Source organism: Acanthisitta chloris, unplaced genomic scaffold (assembly GCF_000695815.1).
Source record: "Acanthisitta chloris isolate BGI_N310 unplaced genomic scaffold, ASM69581v1 scaffold47, whole genome shotgun sequence".
Taxonomy (NCBI): domain Eukaryota; kingdom Metazoa; phylum Chordata; class Aves; order Passeriformes; family Acanthisittidae; genus Acanthisitta; species Acanthisitta chloris.
Window position 1 is genome coordinate 1 of NW_008684050.1, and position 19,537 is coordinate 19,537.

At 52.6% G+C, this 19,537-nt stretch overlaps 1 protein-coding gene across 1 annotated transcript; it reads left to right on the top strand.

The window, feature by feature from the left end:
- Positions 1-385: 385 nt before the first annotated feature.
- LOC103806449 (fer-1-like protein 4) lies at positions 386-19,317 on the top strand (the record flags this gene model as incomplete). The annotated part of the gene is made up of 20 exons (XM_009079141.1): positions 386-474; positions 1,493-1,592; positions 3,790-3,881; positions 4,424-4,465; positions 5,102-5,263; positions 5,539-5,599; positions 6,713-6,844; positions 6,949-7,011; positions 8,000-8,084; positions 8,352-8,511; positions 8,974-9,157; positions 9,907-10,093; positions 10,298-10,662; positions 11,006-11,114; positions 11,839-12,037; positions 12,795-12,915; positions 13,526-13,626; positions 14,173-14,260; positions 15,766-15,882; positions 19,144-19,317. Coding segments are annotated over 20 exons (2,631 nt in total), but the record flags the coding sequence as incomplete, so codon positions are not given.
- Positions 19,318-19,537: the final 220 nt, after the last annotated feature.

Genomic DNA, 19,537 nt, shown 5'->3' on the forward strand with positions numbered 1-19,537 from the left:
CGCAGCCGTGACCCTCCCTGGCAGCCTGGGCACACTGAAGCCAAGGCAGAGTTACTCCTGCCCCCGGACTGAGGGATCAACGCTCCGGGCCGTGCCCAGTGGGGCAGAAGTTGGCGACAGGGGTGCAGTGATGTGGGTGGCCTGGGAAGCATATCCCCCCCAGTGCTGTCACCACCATCACCTCTGCCTGTGACAGAGCTGTGGCTCTGTGCTGCTGCAGGGGCTCTCCCACCTGCCTGGCCAGCAGGAAAGTAACTCCCCACTTGCAGCTGCTTTTTGTCATGCCTATGGGCTTGGTCACCTTGCAGGGGACCCAACCAGCCACCAGCCATGGGAGTGTGGCAGGGAACGAGCTGTCATCCCTTCCTGCTCTGTTTGTTTGCAGCTTTTCCGTTGGCCTCACTATGGGAAGCTCATCATGGGTGAAATGCTGTCCATTAAGGTTTACAACTGCAGCAAGGTGTTCAGTAACAGGTGGGTCCTTTGGCTGTTGAGGTGTCTGGTAGAGGTGGGGGAGCAGATATACTAGGCTTTGCATCTTCTACTGGGAATACAAAATGTATACTGAAAGTCTGATGGAAGGAGGATGAGAAGGATGCAGGTTATAGATAAGGGGTCAAGCTGGTTGTTCTGTATGTACAGTTAAGTATATTAAGTTAAATAAGGGGAATGATTTACTGCTGGCACAACTAACAGAGACTACCTAAGGGTCTAGATCAGACCCCCAACTTGGACAAAGGTAAAACAAGGCCCTAAAAATAGAGCTACAAGCAGACTGGGGACCTGCTCTCACCCTGAAGATCCGTGTGATGACTAACTATGCTGCATCCAAATTCAACGTATCGGTCCATGGGGAAAAGCCCTGAACCTGCGGTGGTATGGTTTAACCTTCAAAAGAGACAGTAATTTAAATTGGAAGGATCAGCCAGAATTTAAAATCCTTCTAGGTGGTCCAGACACAAAACTGGGAACTCAGTGGCTATTCCAGCAGTTGTAAAACACTGCAGGGAAGCCCAAGAATTAGAGGTGACAGATTGAGTGGTGGTGGTGGAGCAAGCGAAGCAGCAGAGGAACCTCCGTTCCATAGCTTTATGTCCTGTTTCGGTATTTCCTTGTGTGACGCCTCTGTTTCCCTGTCTGGGAAGAGTCCCCCCAGCCCTGCTGAGTGCCCAAACACAGGCTGCTCCTGCAAGGCCCAGCTGTGCCAGAGGGGAGAGGTCCTTTGCCCTCAGTGAGTCTGGATCTGCACAAACCTTTAACCACTGATGGCAGCTTGGTTGCAGCAGCTGCCTGGGCACGACTGGGGTGGAGGCAGGACCTGCTCCACGGTCAGTTGTTCTCAGGTGTTTCAGTTGCCAGACTCCCTGTGGAAAGCCCTTCAGAGTAGCTCGGATGGGCTGTGAGCAGGAGAGTGGAGATCCTGGTCTTCCCCAGGATGCAGGCACTGCTGCTATATGCACAGTGTTGCTGCAGCCTCTTGTTTTTGTTCCAGGCTGCTCGGTACCCTCGTCCTCAGCCTTCAGCACCTGATGACATCCGGGAGGCTGATCCTGCGGGAGGCCCTTGTGGACAGGAACCAGAGAGTCACTGGTGTAAGTCCTCCACGAGCTGCCCAGCTATCAGCAATCTGTAGGGCTTTGTGGGAAACCTCATGTGGTGTTTCTCAGGTGGATGAGGGGCAGTCCACGAGCTGTTTGAGCTGAAAAGCACTATGGCATAGTGCACAGGGATGAAGCCATTTCACACCCACCAAGTGGGTCTAGGAGCTTCTAGAAACGTGTGAAGTGGGCTGAGGACTCTGGAGACTTGCCTGAATGAGGAGAGGGAGGCTTAGTGAAACCTCCCCAGGTCTGAGCAGTGTATGTAAGAGGTGGCATTTCTTCTGCTTCCTGCAGCACACAGTGCATGGGTGGGGCCTGCTGCAGGCTGTGGAGCAGAGGGGATCTGAAGGTAGCAGGGTGCCTTAGGACCCACAGTGAGATTTTGGGTTTAACACCAGCACTAGCCAGGTAGCTTAATGAGTGTCTGGGGCAGTGTGAGCAGCTCTGACACCTGACTGCCCCTCTGCTCTGCTCTGTAGGTACCACTTTCCTCCTGCTTTGGTACTGGGGTTCACTGGGCCCTCTGTGCTGGTAAAAAATGAAGACTACCCAAAAATGAGCCATGTCCTGCCAGCTGAGTGTTCAGGCACAGTCCTGTGGGTGCTGGGCAGCCAGAGCTGTGTGCCAGGGCAGTGGGCAGGGTGTGAAGAGCAGAGGTGGAGGCAGTAGTCCTGTGAGGTGCTGCATCCCTGTTTGCCTTTCCCATGGGCAGTGTGACTCAACTCTGCAGTGGCACATGGTGTGCAGCTCTGTGGCCACCAGACCACAAGGCTGAACGGAACAGGCATGTGGCTTTCTCGTGTTGCTGGCCTGGCTAGATCATGGAGCAGGTCCAGGTGGAAACAGCATTTCTGCAATGATTTTTAGCCTGTGCAGCTCACTGGATAAACATCCATGACAGCAAAGAGACAAGGACTAGAGTGGCGGTGCTGGTGATGGTTTGAGGGGACCCCACTGCAAGGTCAGAGCTGCCCTGCAGCCCAGCTCTTTGCCTCTGGCTGCCTCTTCTTCCCTCGTGCTAACAGCAGCACCTGTGCTGATGAGCCGCTCCAACCACAACCCATTCAGTTTTGCCAGGTTAGTTTTGGATTGTGCAGCCCTCCTGGCTGCACAAGGGCTGCAGGGGACAGAAATAAGGCAAGCAAGACTGGACACCCATCCCAAGAGCAGCCTGAGACCCTCTCCCTCAGCTCAGCTGGGAAGAGACATGTTCCCGAGGGAGAGGCTGTTTCACAACTGCTGCTCCTTTAGCAGAGTGGGAATAAAGCCTTCCTTCTAGCCCTAGTCGTGTTCTTCTCTGGGACTTGAGCTATTTGCACCCTTTTTTCTCCTGGTGGTTTGAAGGGGTGTTTTTAGAGACTCAATTCTTCATCCAGCTTTATCTCAAGCTTCTGCATCCAGCCTTTGCTGCTGCTTTTTCTAGTCACTGCACTGCTGCTTTCTCAGGTTCCTCCTCTTCCTCTTCCCATTTCTCTTCCCAGGAATGTGAGTTTTACAGGGACTGAACTCTGAACCCAGCTTGGACATGCTCTTCAGCCTAGTAAGGATTGACCTCCTCCGTGTTGGCAATTTTTGCCTCTGCTGGAGAATTCTCATGTGTTGGTGTTGGTTTGAGATCAGGCTGGACACCTGCACACCAAGGGTGTTCAGACTCATGCTGGCTGTGCCTGTACCTAGCGTGCTCCGTACTTCTCTGGCTGTCCTTCTTCCTTCACTAGCACTGTATCAATGTCTCTTGTGATGCAGACTCTGGGTGTGCTGATGGCTTCTGCAACATTTTAATCCAAGCTATCCTGCTTAGGGATGCTGTTCCAGCTGTCTTGTGCCTCCCACAGAGAGAGCACTCCAACCTCTGCGTATCACCCTGCAAAAATGCCGTGAAGCAGCTCTCAGGGGCCTCTCTGTTTTATATGCTGAATTTGGAAACTTGAACCAGCTTTTATTTCATGAATCCTGGAGTTTGGAAAGCTGTAGAGGAAGGAGTTTGGTTATATCTAGCTTGTTGATGGAGGCAGACAAGGGGAGTCTGGTATAAGTAGGCTTCTTGTGAGGTTGTGACCACCTTTCTTCTTTCTACCTGCTTCTCAATTCTTTTTTTTATTCCATGCTCCCCTTCCATTTTCCCATGACGTTTCTGCCACTGTTTTGTGGCTGCCAAGCTCTCAGGCCATTTCACTTCTGTTTGTAGATCTACATTGAGTTGGATTTGCGCTACCAGCCTCCAAATGGCTCAGCAGGGGCCTGGGTTGAAGAGGACTTTGTCTATCAGATGAAAGACAGGTATGGAAATCCTGGGAAGAGCAAATTTCCAGGCAATTTGTACAGCTGCCTTTGGGATGCAATCCAGCCTCATTTGCTCTCCACCTCTGGCCACGCTGATGCATCTCCACTCTACAGCAGCAATAAGGGGCCAGGACTCTTGGACAAAAATACCTTGTCTTCACAAAGAGCCCGTGACTGTAATGACCCACTGCAGGTGTTGGGAGTCCTGGGACTCCCTGGGAGTCCTTTTGGACTTGAGAGAATTTCTGCAGCCTTCCTGGCTGACAGGAGCAAGACTTCGTTGCAGTGTAGTTGCAGAGAGTGTGGTTTGGACTGAAGGCGGTGCCCAAAGCCAGGGGAGATGTGGGGGTCTGGGTGGAGAGGATGACAGGCAGCAGCAAGACCTGCAGAGTATCACTTCTGGAATGCCAGAGGCAAAGCAGCAGGGGGTGGGCAGTGGAAAAGCATCACTTAGGAGGATGCTGGTCTCCCTGCCAAGATCCAAGCAGGACTGTGGCTGCACACTGGTCTTTGCAGCAAAGCGTCTCTTGTTCTTACAGTTCAGAGTTGATCATCTGCAATCCTGGATTTGAGGAGCAAGAGTAAGTAGGTCTGCTTCATAGAATCATAGAATCATCAAGGCTGGAGGAGACCTCCAAGATCATCAAGTCCAAGCCTTAACCTGTCACTACTGTGACCCCTAAACCCAAACCATATCCTTCAGCACCAGATCCAGACACCTCTTCAACACCTCCAGGGATGGTGACTCTACCACCTCCTTGGACAATTCCCTATTTCTTTGTCTGAACACCCTAAAGGGGAAAACTTTTTTCCTGATATTTCCCTGGTCTCAGCTCCAGGCCATTCCCTCCAGTCCTCTCCCTGCAGCCGTGGCAGGACAGACATCCCCCACCTCCCTCCAGCCCTGGCAGGAGTTGCAGAGAGCCATGAGGTCACCCCTGAGCCTCTTCTCCAGGCTAACCAACCCCAACTCCCTCAGCCCTTCCCCATGTGCTCTGGCCCTTTCCTGCCCTTGCTGCCCTTGGCTGGACTCGCTCCAGTGCCTCAATGGCCTTTTTGCAGTGAGTGCCCAAAGCTGAGCACAGCACTGAGCTGGGACCTCCCCAGTGCTGAGTACAATACCTGAGTGTCTCGGCTCACCCTCCTGGGTGGAGAGCAGTACACAGCCTTCTCACCAGGGCTGATGTGTGTCTTGTGGCATGGTGGGGGGTTTGCAGGACTGCTGAGGGTCTGAGAGCAAGTGAGCTGGACAGGAAGGCAGCTGCACTGGGCAGGAAGCTGGCAAAAGGCCTGGAGACTGAGGAGGAGGAGGAGGAAGAAGATTTCTATGATACATCTGAGATGGAAGTCTCAGGCATCATCTTCAGCCCTGTGAAGAGGTATCCATGGCATGCTCTTCTCTCTTGCCCTTGCTGGAGTCCTGGGGTGGAAAGTGCTAGCTCATGGGGGATTCCTGCAGCTCATGGCAGTTTGCTCCTGTAAAATGTCAGAAACCTTCCATTTTCAATGGCCCCAAACAGGCACTGTTGGAGATTTGCTCACCCCCTGGGCAAGGGGCTATTATTTGCCAGGGTTTCTGTTGCTTGCCTTGGTGGGGACTTACTTGGGTCCATGTAGACAGAAACCTGCTCACCCATGTTGTTTTTCTGTGCAGCCGCTCCAGACTCTGCTCCGCACGGGACCTCTTTGCTATCCCAACCCCGCAGAGCTTCCAGGTACTGCAGCATTGGGTCCATGTCCCTGCAGCTGCCTCTGGCCCCACAGCTGGTCCCTACTGCCTTGCTGTGGGCCTGGTCTTCTCTAACTGCCACATACTCCAGTGAGGTCTCTAGTATGAAGACACCTGTCTGTGATTTCCCTAAACAAGGTTTAAGATCCCCTGAATGGGCTGCATCTGTGAGTGCTGGTCCCAACTTCAGCCAGCCCGGAGAAGAATTTCTTTTTGGGACATGTAGTTAGCTATGGATATACAGGAGAAGGGAATCAGCCACATGTGCCACTGCAAAACACTACTTGAACAGAGTTTCGGAGAGCACCCAGGCAGGCCTGGTGCCTGCCAGGCAGGGCTGGTGCCTTCCAGCTTCCCCAGAGCCTTCTCTGGGCACTCAGGGCTGTCTGTGGGACATGGCTGGGGGTGGAGGGTTACTGTGGGGACTTGCTTGGACACTCTGGAAATCTGGTATGAAGCTGTGGCTCTGGCTGATGGTCCTGACATCAGATTAATTTGATTTCAGGGCAGGTCTCCCAGTCAGGCTATGGATTTAAATACTTCCCTGCTTCTAAGTAAATGTAGACTCACATTTGGTCCTATCAACCAAAATTTTTGTGGGGGTCAAATTTCCAACCATCCTATTATTGAAGCTGTTATTCTGCACCTTTACAATGGCCTAGTTTCTTGTACTGAGAGCAAATGTGAGAGCATTTCTGTATCTTAGACTCATAACCAGTTGCAGCAAATAAGACAGCCACGTTCCAGTCCATCTCAGTAGGATTCAAGGAGAAGTATTGACAGAAGATACAAACAGCACCTTTTCCAGATGCTCTGTGGACCCCACCATGTGGGAGCAGTGGGTTTGCATCCCCTTGGGATCAGGAACTGAGGGTAGAATGCTGCTGGAAGCTTCATTTACCTGCCTGTCTGAAAGGAACAAATAGCTCAAATACCATTTTGGTCTGCTGTGGCTGTAGCAGATTTCAGCAGCCATGTGTCCACCCCTGCATCAAGAGGGCCCTGCACATGTGCACACTGGTACTGTGGAAATAGGCTCAGGATGGCAGTGGAAACAAGGAGAGTGCTGATCCAAAGGTTTTCTGTCACATTTTCTCAGGTTGGCATTAATGTAATTGAAGCCCAGAAGCTGGTGGGGGTGAACATTAACCCCTTTGTTGTAGTCAAGGTTGGAGAAGAGAAGAGGCACACAGCGACGCAGAAGTCAACAAACTGCCCCTTCTACAATGAAGTAGGTGACATGGACAAAGTCTCTGCCCTTGCCCCATTGGTGTCTCTAGTGCCTGGGACCACCCTGGGAGCCTGCAGTTCAGCTGTATTGCTCTTGTCTTTCAGTACTTTCTGTTTGAATTTCATGAGCCAAGGGACATTTTATTGCATAGACTCATAGAGATCTCGGTAAGTATGTCCAATTCATCCTCCGTGGTAAGTGGTGCAGCCCAACGCTTCTGCGCATAGACACTGGGAGCAATGAGCAAAGCAGAGGTACCAGTACCAGCCTGGTGTTCCAGCCAGAGGCACCTGTCCACAGAGAGACCAAAGAGCCTTCCTGCAGCCACAGTGGGTAGAGACTCAGCCCCACTCTGAGCCAGTGCTGGGCAGTGATGCCTTCCCACCTCCTCCAGCTCAGAGTCTCCCTGCACCCTGTGACTGAACTGGGAGCTCTGGGGCAGTTTATTGCCTGCTGCCTTGTTGCCCTGCTGTTCTGGGGGCAATTCCCTGCTGCCCCTTACTCTGGAGCCTCATCCTGCAGGTTGTGAAGACAAAGGACTGGTATGAGGGAGCTCAGCAGTGATTTGTGCTATAGAAAAGCCCAGGCAAGCAGAGGGGGTTTCAGAAATCCCCTGACCCAAAGCATAAGGGCTTTCCCATGACATGGGGCTGTTACAAAGGTAGCTAAACCCAGCCAGCACATCCTTGACCATGCAATCACCAGCACTTTCCCTGTCAGAGGCTGCACTTCTCTCCTGCTGGTGTGTGTTCAGTCAGCACTGAGCAAGGCTCAGGTTTTGAGAGAGGCATTAGCCTGGTGGGGGTATTGCTCTGCCCTGACCCAGCAGGATACACAGGACTCTGTGGGAAAGCAGGTCTGCCCTAGGGCTGTCACAGGGGTTTGGCTTACCTGGAGCTGGCAGAAACTGAATTAGTTGCACGTGACTTTGCCTTGGCCCAGGTTTGACTGATGGATTTGTGGAAATGGTTGGGCAGGAATGGGTTTGTCCCAGGGCTAACTCAGGTGGGTCGATGTGCATGAGGGGCTTGCAGCTGCTGTCCCAGCTGTGCACTGGGGCTGCTCTTAGCAGCCCTGTCCCCCCCGGAGCTGTCTGAATGTGTCCCGTGGCTGCCCACACCTCATGGTGCTCAGGGAAATTTGTGCTGCCTGCAGGTTTTTCACTCAAAGAAGATCCCATTCCTGGGAACGTGCATAGGAACGTTCAAGATGGATGTTGGGACAGTGTACAGCCAGCCAGGTATGAGGCACTGCACCGTGTAAATTGTGCTCTGCCCTGACTCTGTCTGAAACTGGTGTTTCCTTCATCTCTGGTGGGGCTGCTCAGGGCTCTGGCTTTAAAGCACTTGAACACCAGCACTTGGTTCTCCTCACTCCTGTCTGAAGGCAGGTGTGACACCTCCTGCGCCTTCAGCGGCAGGGCCAGGGCCGTCTTTGTGCAGATGGAGTTGGGATGTGAAGTGGTAACCTGGCCTCTCCCCAGGGAGCTCCTCCTCTTCCCTCTCAGATCACAGGTTTTTCCAGAAGTGGGCAGTGATCAGTGACCCCACGGACACCCGGGCGGGTGTGAAAGGCTTTGTGAAGTGCAACATCTCTGTCACCGCACGTGGGGATGTTGTGGGCTCCCTTCCCACCTCCTCCAGCAGCAGGGATGAGGATATTGAAAGGTAGGTGCAGTGGGGAAAACCACCACTCTCTTGACACTGTTTTTTTCCCCCATTTTTCCCTCTTCACAGAATCAGGCTGGAAGGGCCCACAGTGGGTCACTGGTCCCACCTCCCTGCTCCAGCAGGGCCATTCCAGAGCACATGGCTCGGGGTTGTGTCCAGACAGTTCTGGAATATGTCCAGTGAGGGAAAATCCATGACCTCTCTGTGCAATCTGATCAGTGCTCAGTGACTGCACAGGAAAGAAGTCTCATATTCAGGTGGAACTTCCTGTGCATCTGTTTCTGCCCATTACCTCTTGTTTTATTGGTTACCTCTTGTTTTACCTCTTCTGATGGGGAAAGACCAAGTGAAAAAGACCTATGGTGAGGCAGGATCCAAACTTCCTGCCAGTCAGGGCATTTCCCAGCACTGTGCTCCATGGACTCCAGGAGAGAGACAGAACATGAATTTGCCTTCCAGGAACCTGCTGCTGCCTAAGAGAGTCCCTGCAGAGAGACCCTGGGCCAGGGTCTGCGTCAAGCTGTATCGTGCCGAGGGCCTGCCCAGTATGAGTGCAGGCATCATGGGTGGTTTGTCCAAGATCATAGGGGAGAGAAAAGTCTTTATCGACCCGTATGTGCAGGTCTCATTCTGTGGGCAACAGGTGAGTCTGCTGGGAAGTGGCTGCTATGGGGCTGATTCTCCCTTGTCTGTGTGGCAGCATGCACTGGGCTCATGCTGCCAGGAGCCTCCATGGGGCACAGTGCTCCCACTGGAAAAAGGATGGGAGAGCCCAGGTCTTGCTGTTTTTTAGCAGTGGCCTGGGCTGTGTGGCCATGGATGTGCAATGCTCGGACGAGAAGACTTTCTTGGGACTTCTGTCTCTGCAGAGAGATGCATGTGGGACCACCCCAGCCCTGGGCACAGCCACTGGCTGTGCTGGCAGAGATTCATATCCCTATACATAGGGAGAGAGTCAAATCCTGGAGCAGGAGTCCTTCCTCTATGTCGAGCTGGACTCAGCCTCACTCCCTCAGAAGAGTTTACTGAGCTAATGGCCTGTTTCTGGTACTGTGATATCCATTAATAGAAGAATGAGTCCCTGGGCAGCCTGATGGGCCTGGGGGTGCTCCTAGGGAACCCCAAGACACCTCTGGGTCTGCTTGTGCTTCCTGCTTGCTCCCAGTGTTTCCCTTGGCTGTGCAGGGCAGGGCCAGGGCCTTGGGACAGTCCCCCTTGATGAAGGGCAGAGGAATTGCAGGATGGGGGGCAGGAGCAGGGACACTGCCACCACCAGAGCCTGCCCAGCACCGTCTGCAGGTGGTACAGGAGCATTCCCAGAGAGACTCTGAGGCATCCCTTGCTCTGGTCACTGGCTGGGACTGTGTGACTTCCATTCCTTCTCCTGCCCAGGGGGAAACATCAGTGGAGACCAACACCACTGAGCCGGAGTGGAATGAGCAGATCAGTTTCATCGAGATGTTCCCACCTCTGTCCAGGAAGATAAAGGTCCAGGTGCTGGATGATGCCAATGTTGGTGACGTGGCCATTGCTACACATGGCATCGACCTGCAGGAGATCTCAGACCCTGACAGGAATGGTGAGGCCTGGCACGACTGCCCCGGGGCAGGACATCCTGGGCAGCCTCATACCATGCACCTTGTGCTTGGCTGTGGTGCTCTCCTGGAGGTGGGAGCAGGAGTGGCTGAAGCACACCAAAATGTCCTGGGCTGTCCTCTTGCGGGGGGGGTCTCCCTGCAGCAGCACCCTGGGGCATAATGAGGCTCTGTCCCTGTCACTGCAGGCTTTAACCCCACGTTTGGCCCAGCCTGGGTGAACCTGTATGGCTCCCCCCAGAACTCAGCTCTGCGGGACATCCACAGGGACCTCAATGAGGGCATGGGCGAGGGCATCTTCTACCGCGGACGCATCCTCATGGCCGTCACAGTGGAGATCTTCAGCAGCCCCTGCATGGCAGAGAGGAAGCTTGGAGACAGGAGGAGAAGTGCCCTAAGCAAACTGAAGCTGAAGAAGAAAAGTAAAAAATCCAAGGAAAAAGCCAAAGAACTGAGCCAGCTGCAGGGAGAGGGTGAGGCTGGGAGCTCTCAGGAGGCCGAGCAGCCTGGGGAAGTCACTGTGGAGGTGGAAGAGCTTCATCCGCTCCCCGAGGTGAGTCCTGTTGTGCTGGCATGACTGATCCACGCCAGTCTGTGACATGCACAGTTGTCATTGGAAAGAGGCAAGGCAAGATGCAGCTATGTTGGTACAAGAGCCATCCCTTAGCCTACAAATCTGTTCAGTGGCTTCACACAAGCATCAGCCAAAGCCATGGCTCTGCACCAACCCCCCAGGAAAGCCTGTGCTGCCTCTGGCAGCCCAGCAGTGGTGATCTCAGCAGTATCCATCCCCCCGAGGTCCTGTGGGAGTGCTGGCAGGCACTGGCCATGCCCTGGTGCTCAGGCAGTGTTTTGGCACACAAGGCTCTCAGCCTGATTTCTGTCTCCTTGCTCAGAATGCTTTGGGAAGAAAGGAAGAATTCCTCCTCTTTGCTGCCTTCTTTGAAGCCACAATGATGGACTCCTCTCTCAGCTCTAAACCTGTCAGCTTTGAAATCTCTATAGGTGGGTATTCTGCAGGACCCCATGTCCAGAAACTGTGGGAACAGTGTGAATCTTCCCCTGACAGCCCATGTCAGCACTGCGAGCCCATGCACAGCTCAGGAACTTGGGAAGGATGGGGAATGAGTCCAGGGGGTGCACACAGTAATTTACTTACCTGAAAAGTTTGGGTGCTGTCCTGTGGGATTGGAAATTTGCAGTATTTGCATGAATTGCCTGCTTGGGGACCGTGAGAAGCTCTCCTGAGAGGTGAGGGTGCAAAGAGGTAGAAGGGTTTGGGAGCAAGAAAGGGAAGCAAAGGAGAAGAAGCTGGGATACTGGGGTTGGCCATGTGGGGCTGAGGGGCTGTGACAGCAGGTGGTGGGGAACCAGTGGTTAGAGAGTGGGTCAAAGCCCCTAAGCTGCATGGGTGAAGATGCTTCCTGGGTGGCTGTTGCTGCCCCCAGTGTAGGGGTGTAGATGGCAGTCAGCAGGCACTTGGTGGAGCTGGCAGAACTCGAAGGAATACACAAGGACCTCCTTGGAATTGCCCAGCTCCCTCCTGGACCTCTTGGTTGTCCATGTGATGCTTCAATGGCTGGATGCTACTGAACTGCAAGTTCCCGAAGCAGTAGATACCCCTGTGCTTCTCTTGGCAGGAGGATTGCACTCTGGTTTTTTCCAGCTAGAAAACTTATTTAACAGTGATCCTGCTTACCTGTTTACTGTTCAATGCTTTAACTTCAAGGAAACTATGGCAAATCTGAAGAGGCTGTGACCAAAGGATGGCGAATGATGGAAAAGGGAGAGGTGAAAGAAGAAAAGCAGCCTCTGCTGGATGCTAGTTCAGATAGTGAACTGGATGCTGAAGTCCTGACCAGAGCTTCAACACCACGGCACAAGTCAGTGACGAAGAGCCAGAGACCAGAGCCCATGGAGTATGACAGGTAAGTCTTCTTTGTCCTTCTTTCCCACCTTTCCTGGTCCTGTTCCAGCTTCCCAGCTTGGTTATTCCAGATTTTATTAGAGGTCTTCTCAGCAATGTGGCATGGGTTTCTCCTCTTTGTGACCTTGCAGCTTGCCATGACCCAGCTGGCTGGCATTCTCCACAAGCCCTATGAGTCTTACAATGTCTGCTAGATGTGTGCAGGTGGCCAAGGACAGGGTCCCAGGGAAACTGAGACCTGTCAGTATCAGCTGTCCCTTTTCTGGTTAACAAGCAGCATCCTAAGGGCTTGTTTCCAGTGAGGAAGGGAGAAGAGTACCCTGGTGCATGCTGTCCTATGTTGAGCAGGCAAGACACATACACAAGTTCTTCAGATGATATGTTTCCTCTGGGAATGCTGCCTGCTTTGTCCCACAGGCCTGGCAATGCCTTGGTGTTTGCAATGTGAGCCCTGTGCCCAACTACTATTCAGTCCCACAGCAGCAAGAAAACTTGGCAATGTTCCGTGATCCTGTCAGTCTCATTCACCTGAGCACATGCTGCTCTCTCTACTAGAAACCCTGTGTGCTAGTTTGGAATGGCAAAGGACAGATCCTGGCAGCTTGCGTCCATGCCCATGGTGCTTAGCCCAAAGAAGCTGATTTCTGAGACAGAGTGCAGCTGCTGCTCCCTGTGCTGGGGGTGCAAGTACTGCAGTGTGACATGGCATGTGCTTTCTGCGAGCAGCATCCATAACCTCCTCTGCCTGCTGCCCTTAGGTCATACTGCTGCCTGCCCATGATGCATGAAAAACCCTGCGTGTATGTGTGGAGCTACTGGGAGGATCACGCCTGGAGACTCTGCATTTCCAACTGGATTGTCAAGCTGGCAGAACGCCTGGTAGCATGCTCAGGGTGTTTGTCTGTCATGCTTCTTCCTGGGGTGCTTTCCTTGTTGCATTTGCAGTTGGTCTATGAGATATTTGCTATCCTCACCACCCATGCAAGTCCTTGTTTCTCATAGGGCTCAGTCCTACCTGCCCTTTAGACGGGTGGGGTAGGGCAGTAGATGCAGAGTCACTGCTTGTGCTGTGCAACTGCCTGGAGGGGTGAGTGATGTGATGTGATGTCTGTGACAAAACGTTCCTCTGCTGCCAGTCCTGAGCTGTGTGAGCACTGGGGAGATGCCAGACTCAGCCTTGGGCTTGTCATCAGGAGGATGCAGTCTCTTCCCAGGGCCCTTTTGGGCTCAGAAATTCAAAAGCAGAGCTTGTCACAGTGTATGTGTCAGTGGCTACTCAAGGGCTGAGACACAAGGGGGTGTAACAACCAGTGTTCAGGTTATCCCCAGGCTCTGGATAGTCCCTGGCAGCACAATGCTGACCTGCAGCTCTCATGAATCCCAGCCCTGCAAAAAGGTCAAGATGTTTGTGGCAAATGCATCCCTGCAAAGTCTCACTCTGACCCCTCAGCCAGGTGCAAGCTCTCTGAACATAATGATTTCTCCACAGGAACAGGGGCTGGATGATGTGGAGAAGCTCTTGAGAAGACCAAAGGCTAAAGCAGAAGAACGACTCAGAGAGGTGCTAGAGGAATTTGTAGCTGGATGCAGGTTGGCATGCCCCTGATTTCCTGAGGTTTCTTGTTTTCAGGTTAGGAGGTCCTTTCATGTTTTGCCTGGGCTTTGTGCAGCCTTCTCTCTCATCCTTTTGAGGTGGATGAGCAGAAGAAAGTGAGGACAACCTGGGAAAAGGAACCTGTAGCTTTTGAAGCTTGGAGAGGAACCCCCAGTCCTGTCCTGGGAATCACAGGGGTCACAGATGGCAGGCTCAATGTTCCTGGACTTCTGTGTGTTTCCTAAATTTGAAGGACATTTCCTTCACTTTTTTCAATCACACAGTCAAAAGACCAGTGTTTCAGTCACTGTGACTGCCCCATGGGAGGTGATATACATTTCAGTCCACAGTGTGACAGTAGAGAGGGAGCCTCGGGTGCTGGGAATTCCCAGATTACCTTCTGAATCAACAAGCTTGCCGAAGAGAGGGCATTGCAGAAAGGGAGGCTTCTGATGCCTCTGGATTGGTACCAGGGATTTGGAGCTGTGCACAGCCTGCTGGGTGCAGGGGATGCAGAGCCTGTGCTGCTTTTCTCATTGCAGGCAATATTCACTCAATGCAGAGAGAAAAACGATGGCACATCCAAACAACCTGGACATGTGTCGGACAAAATACTTGCTGCGCAACGTCGTAAGCTGTGGGGCTCGGTGGGGAGTGTTGGGAACCTGTGTCATCCCTGCTCTGGGGGATGCTTCTGGAGGACCACCTGGAATTGATGCTAAGAAGGCAACTTTGGGCTAAAACTCATGGGATCAGTCATAGACAGGCTGAGAGAGTTGAGGCTGTTCAGCCTGGAGAAGAGAAGGTTGTGTGGAGACCTCACAGCTACCAGTCAGGAGCTGAAGGGGCTCCAGGGAAGCTGCAGAGGGACTCTTGGCTAGGAGCACCAGGACAAGGAGTAGTGGGGATAAATTGAAAGAGGGAAATTTAGGTTAGATCTTAGGCAGAAGGTTTTGCTGTGAGGGTGGTGAGACACTGTCCCAGGTTGCCCAGGGAGGCTGTGGCTGCCCCAGCCCTGGCAGTGTTCACAGCCAGGTTGGATGAAGCCTTGAGCAACCTGCTCTGGTGGGAGGTGTCGCTGCCCAGGGCAGGGGTTGGGGCTGGATGATCTCTTAGTTCCATTCCAGCCCCTAACATACTATGATCCTATAGGCTTTTATTCCAGCATCTCCCACTTCTGCTCAGAGCAATACAGCTTCCAGCACAGGGGACAGAGGCCATGGCTGCCTCCAGTTTTGTGCTGATGCTGTGCCCCAATGCCTTCCTTCTTCTCCTGTGGGGCACATGTGGCTGATGACCTGCATGTTGCAGCCCAGTGAGTTGCTGGAGGCCTTTTGGTGCAGGATGTTCCTGCAGACAGGTCTGAGGGGCTTACTGAGAGCCACTGCCCCTGACAACTCAGCCCACAGGCTGAGTACCAATCCAGCAGGTCTGCAACAGCCATCCATCTGCCTGTCCTCAGAAAGGACAACACCTCTGCCTCCCTGCATGACCTGAGCTGTGGTGAAGTTTCTTTGCTAAGTCTGAGATGCTCTGAAAAAGAGAACCAGCCCAAGAGATGAGTTTTCTGGCCTTGTCAGCCCATACTGGATCTGTACCCTGACTTCCTTCTGGATTTCATGATTAGTTTTGGTTCATCTCAAAGTCTCTCCTCAGATGCATAAACTATCTCAGATGTGCAGTAATGGAGGTAAAAGCCCAGCAGTGTGTTCCAGTTTCCAACATCTTCATATTCCTATACTTCTGCAGCCCCAAGTTGCTCCTTGGGCAAAAATCTCTCCAAGGTACTCTCTGGAGCCTTAGAACACCAGCTTCTGAAATGTTTATTTCCTTAGACATCTTTCCACCCCAAGTGATTTTAAAGCTCATGGACTTCTGTTACCAGCTGGTATTGGCAGAGCTGATGAGTTACCAGAGTCTCCAGTTCTTGGCACCCTTCACTCCACAGCTTGTGACAGGTTCCTGGGGGTTTGCTCTCAGCAGCAGGGAAGTGAGCTGTAGTGGAGGTCAGGGCATGGTGGGGCAGGATGGATGTGGTCAGCACATGGAGGTTCCCCCGCAGAGCTCCCACACAGGTGCCAGTGGGGCATGCCTGGGGCATGGCCAGGCATGTGATGGCTGTGCTCTCTGTTCAGATCCTGCACGCAAAGCAGGGGCTCCGTTTGAGGCGCTGGCTGACTCGAGACAATGTCAAGGAGAAGGTTAAGGAGACAAGGAGGATCCTGGCTAAGCTGCGCTTCATGGCTAAAGAGGTACAGCTCTCCTGGGGCACCCCTTTTCCGAGTGGGAGAGGGCACAGGCAAGGAGAGGACACTGGACTGGCTGCCAGGGCTCTCACCATCCTGAGCTGGGAATTTTCCTCTGCTGTCTTTCTCCACTTTGTAAAATTCCAAGTTCCAGCTGCTGGAAGTTACCATGTTTCCTGTCATGGCTCTAGTGAGGGTTGAGGCCAGAGAGCTTTGCAGGGCTGTTGGTGTCATAGCAGGGGTCAAGGCAGCTCAGCAGTGGGTTGGAGGCAGACCTGAGTTAACTCCAGGCCTCCCAGGCCTCTTTACCCTACTAGCCTGGGAAAACAGGCTTTCCTAGACAGTCTGGCTGGGAAAACAGCCTTGCCTGTGCTGCCTGCACTGCCAACAGGGACTGAATCTGGATACATTTTGCAAAATGAAACTTGCCTTGGGATGAGATCTCTCATCCATAGAAGAGACTCTCCACTTTTGGAGTTTCATTTGCTCTACTTTAAGTAACTGAAGAAATCAGTGTGTTCATGTAATGTCAGCCAGAATGCCATTTTTGCTGGCATTAGGTGGGCAGACACTGTTGCAGTTTGGAGAAGTCTTTCACCAAGTGCCGTCAAATAATTTTCACACCTTTAGCTGTGTGAGGGAAAAGGTGAGATGTTTGGAGTGATGGTGTTTGTCTTCCCAATCACCTGTGCATGGAGCCCTGCTGTCCTGGGGTACCTAAAGACCTGCCTGTTCATGGGAAGTGGGAAATGAATTATTTGGTTTGCTTTGCTTGATGCATAGCTTTTGCTTTCTCTACTAAACTGTCTTTATCTCAACCCATGAGTTTTTTCACTTTTACTTTTCCAATCCTCTCTCCCATCCCACTGGGGGACAGTGAGTGAGCGACTCATGGGGCTGAGTTGCTAGCTGGGGTTAAATCACACCACCTGTAGAGCCACACTGCAGGGCTGACTGTCAGAAGCACATGGCCAGCGTTATGCCCTTTGTTTGCTTCTGGATCTCCACAGCACCAGGCCACCAGCAGTGAGGAGACAAGGCTTTCATCATGTCAATGAAGGGAGGACAAGACATGTGCTGTTTCTCTGCTGTGACATTCCTCTCTTTCCTCCCTCCAGCCCCAGTGCACCCTCCCTGATGTACTTGTCTGGATGCTCAGCAACAACAGGCGTGTGGCATACGCCAGAATTCCTGCACAAAACATCCTCTACTCAGTAGTTGAAGAGGAGAAAGGCAAGGACTGTGCAAAGATCCAGACTGTCTTTTTGAAGGTAGAGTTTATATCAAAGCAGTGTGCTCTTGCTTGCTTCATGCTCTTTCTCCCTCCCTGCTTCCAGCCCTCCTTCCTGACATCCTGGAGTTCACAAGGAAACAGCTCTTGCTCCATCGTGGCCTTTTGCCTCTGGATGCAGTGCTCTGTCTTCTGTCCTCTTTGGCTGGTCACTGGTTGATGTGATCAGCTTGGTCTGAGATAGAAAACCTGATAAACCTCCTGTGCTTTCAGGTCCCTGGCTTACACACCGGTGAGATCTTTGCCAAACTGGAAATCTACATGTGGCTTGGGGTAACCAAATATGCGAAAAACTGTTTGGCAGAGCTGCCTGAGGAGTTCAAGTACCTCTCTGAGAGTGGGCAGGAGATAGCCCAGCTCTCAGCATACAGTCCTCCCAGCAGGCTCAGCAGGGATGGTGAGTGCAGGTGCCAGTTCCCCATATCTTAACCATGAGCAGGAGAGCAGGGAGCTGAGAGCTCCTGTCCACAGCTCAGTGGCTGAGGATTAGAACCTGATCTATCATCTCTGTGTCATCTCCAAGGCATGACTGGGACAGACACATGCAGTTTGCTCTTGTGAGGATGTATTTGCACACTCAAAGCTTGAGCAGCAGTCAGTATGATGCTTCACAGGCACTGAATGTACTGCCAAACTGGCAATGGGCAAAGGTCTCCCCCTCTGCTGAGGCTTGGTGGTGCTCCCCCACAGCAGGACACTGCACATTTCACATGTCATGTCCTTCCCAGAGGTACCTGAGCTTGTGTTGCTGGGCTAAACCCTTTGAGATGTACTGGCCTGAGAAGCACAATGAGTGCCCCCAGAATTGGTACCCATTCCTCACAGGATGTGCCCACCCCTGCTTGGCTGGCCCTCTCCATGCATTTTTTTTGCCTCACACAGGACTGCATTGCAGGGATCATTTCTCTTTTTCTTACCAGATTTCAGCTATTTCCAGCTCCGAGCCCATCTCTATCAGGCTCGAGGGATCCTCCCTGCAGATGACAATGGCCTTTCAGATCCATTTGCAAGAGTGCTATTTTCGACTCATTGCCAGACCACCAGGGTGAGACCACTTAAACTCTTGCCTCTGCTGCCTTGGGGACTTGGGGAGATTAAAATCACTGACATGTTGAAGGCCAGTGCTGTGTCAGTCCTGGGAATTTTGTAATTCCAGACACTAAGGTATCTGTGTTCATGGAATATCTGACAATTGTTGAGCGTAGTCACAAAGGTCGATTGGCATGTGCTAGTTGGCCCCAAGTGCTGATTCCACACTTTTGCCACCTCCCCTACTGTCAGCCACCAGCTGCATGAGGCTGTGTGAGAGAGGGGGTCAGCCCACAGTTCCTCACTCGCCTTACAAAGTACATGTGGTTTGTTTCCACTGGCTGTGGAACACTCAGGTCTCCTGTCTCTGTCTGCAGATGCTGGAGGAGACACTGAGCCCCATGTGGAATGAGCTACTTCTGTTTGATCAGCTCATTATTGATGGGAAAAAAGAAGAGCTGAAGACAGAGACCCCCATCGTTGTAATCAACCTTTTCAGCCACAACAAGTTTGTAAGTATGGCTCTACTGCTCTTCTCCTGCTGCTTCCAGAACAGGGAAGGCAGAGTAGCTCTGTGCCAGTGCTGCCACACCTCTGGTTCCCGTGACTCACGTTGGTCCTGATCCACTGGTGACAGTGAGTCCTGGGGACTGTGGCTGAGGTTGAGACTTTCCGGCTCAGATATACCCTGACCCAGGCCCTGATGAGTGGTCACTGGAGCTGGGATCTCTCCTTTTTGGAGGAGCACTGTGCCTCTCCCAGCTCCTGCCTCATTTCCTTGGCAGGCTCACATTGCAGAGAACTCATGGCATGGGGGAAATTTTGTAGTTCTTAGGGCTGTTCCTAGGGTGGTCTTTTGCTGTCCCAGACTGGCTAGAGTGAGTGGGTGGAACTGAGGTGGTGATATAACACAGGGATGCTTTGACCCATTCCCCCCTTTCCCACAGGGCTCCCCCGAGTTCCTTGGGCAGGCCTTTGCTGTCCCACAGGTGAAGCTGGTTGATGAGCCATACACCAAACCTGCCCTGCAGTTCTTTGATTTCTTCAGAGGCACCAAAGCAGCAGGAGAACTCATTGCCACTTTTGAGCTGATTGAGCTGGATTACAGTGGCTACTTGGAGGTAATGGGCTTGTAGGAAGATGCACATAGTTGCCAGTCCTCTGGGGAGAGCTGTGTGGGTGAGGAGCTGGTTGCATGGGACACACCAGAGGATTCCAAGTTGAAACCCTGTTGTGGTTTAACCCCAGGCAGCACTCAACCCCCAGGCAGCCACTCGCTCACTCACTCCCCACCAGTGATGTGGGAGAGAATCCGAAAGGTAACAGCTAGAAAACTCTTGG